The sequence below is a fragment of the Porites lutea genome, chromosome 8 (genome assembly GCF_958299795.1).
Source record: "Porites lutea chromosome 8, jaPorLute2.1, whole genome shotgun sequence".
Taxonomy (NCBI): Eukaryota; Metazoa; Cnidaria; class Anthozoa; order Scleractinia; family Poritidae; genus Porites; species Porites lutea.
Window position 1 is genome coordinate 782815 of NC_133208.1, and position 9686 is coordinate 792500.

The window sequence follows — 9686 nt, forward strand, 5'->3', positions numbered from 1 at the left end:
GATATGTGATTAAGTTAAGTGATATGATATTCTAGACATATTTTAGGACAAGCTGATAACAATATGAGTAATATGATGAAAATCATAGAAATGCTATTCAACGTTGTGCACCCTGTAGAGTCCTCAAAGACATATAACAACGGAGTCTGGCAGGCTTCTTAACTATTCCTCTCTTTGGAATACGTTTAGTCCAGACAAAGGAGTGCATCCCCCGAGCCCCCCAAGGGGATCGCGCGAGTTGAACATGGTGATGACTTTACTTCCAAAGTGATCACAGCGGGCAAGCGGTCTACACACGCCACTTCACGCAAATCGTATAAATTTCATTAAAACAGCGACATAATAGTAAGCCCTAATACGGTTAAATCCTGTTACGTTAAGCTCAAATCAAACTTACCTCGAGCACTAAGCGTGCGGAAATCTTCTGGAAGCCAGTGCAATGCAAATCTTTATCTTCGTGTCAACTTTTCCGTCCACTTTTGCTAACAAATAAAGTAATCTTATTTCAACTTTTGTATTTGTTTTGTATTTGGAAATTAAATAAAACATGACTAACACTCTTTAAAACTCATGAAAAATGCTAAGAAAAATTCATTTTTCGAATTTTCCCGGGCACGTGGAGTAAAATGGCCGCAATGTACATGAGCATTCGCAAAGGCTATTGGGACTGCAAGTCATCTTTTCACCCCACCCCGACGGGTCGTTTTTTGTTTTAGTTATGATAAAATTGGTAAGAAAACTGCTTGAAGTTCAATTCGGTCTGTAATAATATTAGAAATTAAAAATATGAAAGCTTCATATAAGTACTTACTGCAGTACGGATGAGTTGTCGCTTTTTGGCTTAAAGCGATAATCGTGAAACTGATGAGGGAGGGAGGGAGGGGAAATTTTAAGTGAGATTTGCGTAATCACGAACACGAAGAATAATATTTTAACCTACAGAAATGGCGGCAGACATGTTAATGCTTGAAAACTTTATTAACGGACAGTTCGTTCCTTGCAAAAACCATATCGACAGCTATGATCCATCAACGGGGAAAGTGTATTGCAAGGTCCCCGACAGCGATCAAGAAGAAGTGGATATGGCTGTCAAGGCCGCGCGTGATGCTTTTGAAAGGTAGAGCACAGAATCTTTTCTAGTTTTTTTTCCGTTCTCGCGTAAGAGCGTCTTATGAAGGCAACTCAGTCTCAAAATGATTGAAAACACTTGTTCACATTTTAATTTGATTGCTACAAATCTTACCAAATTAAGCTACGCCATTAGCTCCAGTTATCAGCTGTGTTTCATCTGTTTGTTCGATCCTTTGCTTCGAAAGCTCATCTCAAGTACATTTCGAGGCTTCTACAATATTACATTAACAGTACAGCCTATGAAAAATGGGTTGTCAGGGAAAAGAAAACGAGGTTTTTTATTTTGTTTCTTGTTCGTGTCAAGTACACACCCCCTTACCTCCCCCTTTGGGGGTCACTTCTGCAGTCCTTTTTATGATTAGCGCTAATATTACCACGACAACTGAGGTTTGGATGACGGGTTTAAAGAATCATATTGGGAACCCTCTTAAAAGTGTGAGTGCTCTCAGTTTCAGGTCACTATTGGCACCACTCTGACAGGGGCCTTTCCATTTAATAGCCACACCCCACCCCCATAAGGATGAGGTAAGCTGACCCCCCAAGAAAAGAAAAAGATCAAATGCATCGTCACAGTCCCACCCCCTTAGAAATAAACAATTTTTTCTTAACCCCTTCAGAAAGATGGGAGTTTTTCTCATACCCCTAGGAAGTACTTAAAAGATCATAAGATGCCGACACAGCCACCCCCTAAGAAATAACTTTTAAGACCCCCCTCAGAAAATCTGATCCATAGGGGGGTGTGGATATTAAATGGAATGGCCCCCTGTACAACGTATTGTGAGAAAAACAATTTTTGTCGGGTGTCTAAGTTACCCAGTAGATGTGGTTCTTGGTATTTTGTCGGTAAACATTTTTTTTTGGGTGGGGAGGGGGGGAGTGTTAATATGGACAACGAAAATGGTGACAATTATTGTGGAGATAATATTTGACTGGTTTGAAATCATATCAGTTGATTTTTACCAGTCTCATTTAATATGAAGCCCATCTTTCTCTTATCAGCTGGTCGAAAACCCCTCCAGAGTTACGGGCAAAAATCATGAGGAAGATTGCAGACCTTATTGAATCAAAGTTAGATGAATTTGCAGAGGCTGAGTCCAGAGATCAGGGCAAACCAGTGTTACTTGCTAAAACAGTGGATATTCCACGTGCCTGCCTTAACTTAAGATTCTTTGCTTCAACAATAATAAATGCTTCATCAATGAACCAGTAAGTATGTACAAAGATAAGCATAGTGCGGTGAAAAAAGGGCCAAAGTTTTCTTCCTGTACCCTTTTTGAGCTAAACTGTTGCAAAAGACTATGCTAAGTTAACATTTCCAACCAGAGTCCTGTGCCGATGTCTGCTTGAACGGTGTCACTGTAGTGCATAATTATGAGGACTCCATTGGTCAGGGTTGACCTCACCTGTTCCAGGGGCAAAGAAAAGTGAGGAGGAAAAGCAGCTAGAGGGCTATTTTTTCCACTCTCTGCCTTTAATTCTACACTCCACTACTGCATGTCTTGAAAAGACTAGAAAAATCCTAGTTTTACTGACTGTCTGCTTGGCTGGAGTAGCATTGCATGTGGTACTGAGTAGCCTACGTGTAGACGCAGGGTGTGGCTACATGACTTGTAGGCTAGTGGTGACAACACCAATATGGGGGTGACAGACTCTGTTGCAAAAGTTCTGTTAAAACATGATGGTTCCTGATTTGTTAAAATATTATAGTGCTCCTTTTCACTTGCCAGCTTATTTATCACAGTGAGTTTAAAAACTACACTCACCGTCTGGTGACCATGAATAAGCTTATCTTCATTACAACCCTGGAAAAGGAAACCAAGAGTCTCTCCATCATGGCAAGTCTCTGATTTTTTTACTATTTGCCATACCTTCAGATTAAATAATATTACAAATTTTTCTTGCAGCTCCAATGTTTTAAACAAGGTGGGTGCTGTAAACTACTGTGTCAGGTGTCCAATAGGTGTGGCTGGTCTCATCTCCCCATGGAACCTGCCCTTGTACCTCTTAACATTTAAGATTGCCCCTGCTATTGCCGCTGGCAATACTGTTGTGTGTAAACCAAGTGAGATGACATCTGTTACTGCATGGATGATGGCTAAGCTAATGAATGAAGCAGGTGGGCATTTAATTGCTTCTGTATTCATTGGTGTTTTAAGGCCACCTTTATGGACCTCAACTTTGTCTTGTGTATAAAAAATAAATAAATAAAAATAAACTTGTTCAGCACCCAGCCATCTTGACCTCATGTTTGGTTAATATAATAGAGGGCTGTCAAAAAGATTTTAAGTAGCAGGCTAATAATGAATAGTAGGCGGCTTTGGAACTTGCACCAAAGGCACAAGTTCTTGAGGGCCGATGCATCTAGGGACATTTTGAGATTAAGAGTCTTGGAAATGGTGTTTCCAGGGGTTTTCAAGTGGTATTTTCCACTGTGGACAGGATATTGTTTCGTCAGAATACACGCAAGACTGAGAACAATGCCATCAAAATTTCCCAGGCATTCCACATCATAACATGCCTTGAACGTTTCACAGATCTAAAACCTTTTAAATATGCGTTCAATGACATTCAAAACTGGAAAACATATGTGTGATAATTTTATTCAAAGGTGCTTATTTTTTGTTAGCAGTTATGGTAGAAGGAGATGAAAGTAGCCAGTTAAGGATAGCTAACTAGCCGGCGGTTTTGGCCGGCTACCAGCCCTTATTGACAGCCCTGATGATATATATTGCATATTTACTTATTGTGTGTTTGAAAACAGGACTCCCCCCTGGAGTATGTAACCTTGTGTTTGGAACAGGACCTAAGGCTGGAGCTGCAATTGTGAAGCACCCCGATATTCCAGTCATCTCATTCACTGGTTCCACAGCCACTGGTCAGACAATTACACAAATGAGTGCTCCATTCTACAAAAAGCTTTCATTGGAGGTAAGTACTGACAGAGTAATCTCTGTCTACCTAAGATAATTTACCGAGGGGGGGGGGGGAGGAGAGTGACTCCCATAACAAGAGACAAGGATGCTCCTTCAATTTTGAATTAATACCCTAGATGAGACTAATTAGGGCATGGCTCAGGCTGTTTTGATCCCCTAAGAGATACTACTGACAATACTAAGAGAATTACCATTTCTATAGTAATTATTTCTTCACTTGCAACCCCATTATAATCAAGATCTAAAAATAATGATGTCTTGCCTGGAACATATTAACTGAAAGCAAAAATCCAGAATTAATGCCTCAAAAGGAGAAGAGGAGTGTCCATGTCTCTTTTCTATGGGTTCCCCATGCCCCCTTCCCCCACAGGTAAGAGGAGCACCTTTGACGACAGCTCTGAGGTTCTCTAAGAAAGGTCTATGAAATGCATGCAGGGGCCAACCCAGGCTGCCCAGCCTGGTGTTGATTTTAGGGAGGTAATGGTTAACCCTTTTACTCACAATGATGGGAAAAGTCAAAATTCAACAACTTTGCCAAATTATATTTTCTAGAATGCTAAAAAACAAATAGCACCATGTGCGTGAAATGCCAAAGTTTTCACGCCAAAGGGTTTTGTCTCAAAAGTTAGAGCCACCTTATAAGACACTGGCCAATCATTCATTCCCAAGATGGGAGTGGAAAGGTCAAGAGAGGGTTGACTTCACATTGTTAAGGCGGTATTAATTTAAAATATTATTGGTTATTTACCTTTCTTGTGTATAAAAATGGAAATAATAATTAAAAAATGCATAAAATATCCTAGATCATCATACTATGCACATATTGATTATTCAAAGCCCTTTTCTTTATTTTACTTTGCATTCCAGCTTGGAGGGAAAAATGCTGCCATTGTTTTTGATGATGCTGACCTAGAAAAGTGTTTAGCAACAACTATCAGGTTTGATGGCCTACTGTGGTTTGAAAACTAGCATTAGAGTTTTTTACCACACTGTAAGTCTTGGTACTAAGTCTTCAGCAATTATTTGTGCTCTTATTGCAGGTCCAGTTTTGCCAATCAAGGAGAGATTTGCCTTTGTACTAGCAGAGTTTTTGTTCAAAAAGGAATTTTTGACAAATTTCTGGAAAAATTTGTCGAGAAAACAAGGTAATCATGAGTGGATTTAGGGGTGGAGCCGATGGTATTATGCTCCCCCCTTTTTCTGTGATATGTTCTATTATTAGAACATCAGTAAAATAAAAAAGTATCTAGTGTCCTGGCCAACTGTTTCTGAATTTTCTGGATCCACCCCAAGTAATAAAATTTAACACTTAAAGTTCGTTGAAAATAATAGTAAACTTTCTATACACAGAGAAACTGTGTGATGAACCACAGATCCTAGTATAATAAAACAGACCTTTTTAGCTTGTATGTTTTGGTTTCCCATTTCAGACCATGTGATATGTCACCCCATAGAACTGTTCCTTTCAAATGTCACCCTATGCACTTGTATCCACATATATATCTATGCCAAATTCCCTGGAGAACATCACATGGTCTGAATTGGGAAGACAAAACATACAAGCTAAAAAGTTTGAATGAGTATCAGTGATTTAGAAAAAGACACAAAAACTACCGATAATAATAAATCTTCCAAGTCATACCTAGCCTGTTCCAGGCTCCGAGATAGTGGTGAAAAGTCGTTCAGTAAAAAGAAATGAGAAAAACGTGCGCCATTTTTCCCGCCGCCACCGCCCCCTTTCCCAAGTCGCCCACATCTTATTTTCGCTTTGCTCGTTTAATACGTCCCCACTATACTATCTGAGAGCCTGGCACAGGCTAAGTCATACCAGACCATTTCACCCAACAAATTGATCAAGCACTTAAGCTATAGAACTAAAAAAAATGAAATGTGTGTACACACTTGTTTAATATTGTGTAGAGTTTCCTTTTTAAAGCTCAAACTATGCATCAACGAATAATTCCTTACTACTAGTGAGTGCTTAAACTCGTTTTTCTTCAGACAGCTTCAAGTTGGCTCTCCAAAAGATCCAGGCACAAATCTTGGGGCACTGATAAGCAAAGAACACTTAGCTAAGGTATTTTTAATTTGTACATAAATGCAAACCTAACATTGTACATAATAATCTCAAGTAATCTGTCAAACTGTGACCGTCAGCAGTTTAACACAAGATCACAGATGATTCAATCTTCCTCAGAAACATTTTTGCAGGTAACAAAATAGAATATTGTATTTTTCTTATGTTCTTAATTTTCTAGCCTGTTCTAGGCATTCAGATAGTGGAAGGCAGCGTGAGGTCAGAGAGTGGGAAAAAAATAAGGAGGAGGACAGGGGCAGAGGGGGAGAGGAGGCAACACTCTCACCCCCTACCCCACCCCATCACCGTTTTTTCCTGCACTGCCCCATCAATAATGAACACCTGGAACAGGCTACTAGTTTTCTTAATAGTTCTAAAACTCAGTGGTGCACCATTTTAAGAAGAGTATCAGTTGAGTGTATTTTTCATACAGTTTCTGAGTATGCTTCATCTAGGACCATCTAGGTCAACCACACTTAAAATTGCCTATGGTAATTTCTGCAAAATGCGTAGAGTTTAAATAACCTTTTCAATCCCCAGAGGAAATTCTTGGACATAATTAATACTTCTTTGAACTGCTCCACTCCTTGGTAGATTTTGAAGAGGAACTGTGGTGTATTGAACAAGTTTTGTTGTTATATTTTACAGGTGCTTGGATATGTAAAACTTGCAGTGAATGAAGGTGGGGAAATTGTTTGCGGTGAAGGAAAGGACCCACCATTAAGTCTTCCCAGCCCGCATACAGAGGTATAGTTCATTGAGTACTAGTAAATAGTCCACAAATATTTCTTCAATCAATCATTCCTAAGGTTGAAATTGTCACACAGTATCAGCTGAGCAGATATATTTAATTAGCTTGATGTCATTGCCTCTGAATTGCACTGATTTTGTCATTGTGTAATATTGCAGGGATACTTCATGCGACCCACAGTGATCACTGGTTTAACTGATAGCACTCGCTGTATGCAGGAGGAAATATTTGGTCAGTGATTACTAATGTCCCCCTTTGTCACTTTATTTTGGATAATTAATATGAAGGCCGACTTAATTATTCTTTACATCAATTTTTGTCCATAGGACCGGTGGTTGCAATTGTACCATTTGAAACTGAAGAAGAGGTTTGTGCTTTATCGTTGTGGAAATGACTTGTTTCTGCTCCTATCTTTGATTGTTCTTTTATTTTTTGGGCGGGACTTTCCAATGTGTTTTCTTTCTTTTGTAGAACCATCATACATAATTTATTTCTGCTTCAAAATTAGCCTGGGCAATCGCATAAAATCAAAGAGGGCGGAGCAGTGGGTGGATAAATGCCATGAAGAAAAAGAGAGAGGGAACCTCCCTATCCCCAATCCCCTTTCTTCCTTTTTACTCTTGCGTTTTTCTGGGGGGGGGGGGGGGGGGGTACTTGGGTAAATTTTTGTTAAGTATGTACCGCTGGCCTCTCAGAGCCCCTACCCCATTATAGTCTATTTTGTGGCCAATGATAGATCTCATCTTAGTCACTTTTGGGCAAATATCTAATTTTTGCGATCTCAATTTAGTCACTTTCTATTTTTATGAATTTACCCATTTTTTAACTGAATGAAAAACACTTTAATTTTCACCTACAGTACAAGCATTCTGGTATGTTTGCTAACCGTAAATATGAAGCACTGTCTTGCCCCCAAAAAACCGAAAATGTGCGACCCCATTCTAGTAACTCTATTGAGAATGCGACCCTATTATAGTCAATCCATGCGACCCCATCCAGCGGCACATCCCCATTAGCCTCTTATAAGTAAGTACCCACCCCCCCCCGGGGGGGTCATTTTTTTTATCCCAGTTTGCTATCCTGCTTCTGTTATCAAATTGATTGTTTCTTTCAATTTCATGTTTTTTTTTGTAATCTGTATAGCCCTTCTGAAAGGTAACCATCTCAATGAACAAGCCACTGTTCTGTATTAAAATCCTTGAAATTATGTCACAGGCAAATCAGTGCTCAGTGGTGCTCGAGTGACTTATCGTCAGGGAAAAAAACAGCGCATTTTTTACTCTCCTGCAAGCGACCACTTGGTCACAGTCGTGTAAAGATTTAACGTCTCCTTTTCACTCTTTTGAGGTTATCAAGCGAGCCAACGGTGTACAGTATGGATTATGTGCAGTAGTTTGGACAGAGAATGTCTCCAGAACACACCGTGTGTCACAGCGATTACAGGTATTGTGACGTAACTTATTGTCATATGACCCTAATTGCGTAGCCTGCTAGAAAGCTCTCCGGGGCTCTCTGGTGGTGGTGTGAAGCAGGCTATCATTGTGAGGGGAGAGAATACAGTAGTACCCTGAACTGAAAGTCTACATTTCCAACCAATCACCCCACCCCCAACCCCGCAGTACCTAAGACAAAGAATGTCTCCAGAACACTGATCGCGTGTCACAGCGACTACAGATATCGGCCTATCTTATAGTCATAATTACCCTCATTGGGAAGAGTGAATGTCAGAGAACCCTCAACCAAAAGTCCCTATGTCCTCCCTTACACCCACCCCAAGGGGACAGCTTGCTTGCATACTGCACTGACTGTGTACACCGCGTTTTTTAGGAAATAAATACAACTTCCCAATTCTGGGCCATGCGCTGTGCATCTTAACGTGTCCCGATGATGCTGAGAAGTTTTCAAGTTCATAAATAAACTCTTAGCTACATTGCAAGGAAATAATTCACAAATCCCGTTCAAAAAACGCTCACTTTCCACTCTTTTAGAAGAAAATCGGACAATGCAGTTGAATTTTAAATGCATCGATTGTTTCTACTGAAAAAGACTTGAAAAGAAAGATACCTTCAGAGGTAGTCCACTTTTCCGGTTTTAGCCGCTATGACTGGTACTAAGTGCTTCAATCTTTAAACTATTCTACTCATAAATTCCCATCACCCTTGTCTTGCGGACGCGTTTCTGTTTGACTTTCTGTGTTCATGTTGCGGGATGATTATCAACAGGGGCGAGGCCTCTCAGATACTGGGCGGAGCAAGGATAGAAGAACGTAAAAATATCTAACATAAAATAAAGACGAGGTACTTACGTGGTTATTATTGGTGTAATTTCAGGCGGGAACAGTTTGGTGCAACTGTTGGCTGGTTCGTGACCTCAACATGCCGTTCGGAGGGTTCAAGGCGTCCGGAATTGGAAGAGAAGGAGCTACAGAGTCGTACGAGTTTTACACAGAAGCTAAAACAATCTGCATTAAAATGTAAATAGTAATATTACTAATAGAGTCCTTTTAAAGAGACAGGTTCACGGTTCAGCGCATGCCCATTTATCAAAATGCTGTTTTTCTGCGGGACATGCTGTATCGTCTATGCATACGATATGATCATGACATGCTGTATCGTCTATGCATACGATATGATCATGTCATAATGTTGTCAAAGAACCAATCTGCTGACTCCCCTGGCAGTCATTTACACTTGATCAACTTAAAAATTTTCAAATAGCTGAAAATTAATCAACAATGGAATAAAACCTTCGGGTCAAAAATAAATTCAACGTTGGTAGTGTTGGCATAATCCAC

At 40.0% G+C, this 9686-nt stretch overlaps 1 protein-coding gene and 1 long non-coding RNA gene across 2 annotated transcripts in view; one reads left to right on the plus strand and one right to left on the minus strand.

Moving 5' to 3' along the window:
* Window positions 1–897: 897 nt before the first annotated feature.
* LOC140946960 (2-aminomuconic semialdehyde dehydrogenase-like) overlaps window positions 898–9686 on the plus strand; it is a 9787-nt gene continuing 998 nt past the window's right edge. Inside the window, exons 1-12 of the mRNA XM_073396047.1 lie at window positions 898–1117; window positions 2131–2337; window positions 3036–3247; window positions 3893–4059; window positions 4932–5002; window positions 5105–5209; window positions 6066–6141; window positions 6790–6888; window positions 7051–7123; window positions 7219–7259; window positions 8240–8335; window positions 9223–9686. The exon at window positions 9223–9686 is cut by the window's right edge and continues 998 nt beyond it. Of these exons, the coding sequence (XP_073252148.1) occupies window positions 945–1117; window positions 2131–2337; window positions 3036–3247; window positions 3893–4059; window positions 4932–5002; window positions 5105–5209; window positions 6066–6141; window positions 6790–6888; window positions 7051–7123; window positions 7219–7259; window positions 8240–8335; window positions 9223–9369 (1467 nt within the window). The 5' untranslated portion in view covers window positions 898–944 and the 3' untranslated portion in view covers window positions 9370–9686. The remainder of the gene's footprint in view (window positions 1118–2130; window positions 2338–3035; window positions 3248–3892; window positions 4060–4931; window positions 5003–5104; window positions 5210–6065; window positions 6142–6789; window positions 6889–7050; window positions 7124–7218; window positions 7260–8239; window positions 8336–9222) is intronic.
* The window catches only part of LOC140946976 (uncharacterized), a 7281-nt gene continuing 3513 nt past the window's right edge, over window positions 5919–9686 (minus strand). Inside the window, exons 2-3 of the long non-coding RNA XR_012166894.1 lie at window positions 9198–9353; window positions 5919–6114 (exon numbers count right to left, since the gene is read on the minus strand). This is a non-coding gene — a long non-coding RNA (uncharacterized lncRNA). The remainder of the gene's footprint in view (window positions 6115–9197; window positions 9354–9686) is intronic.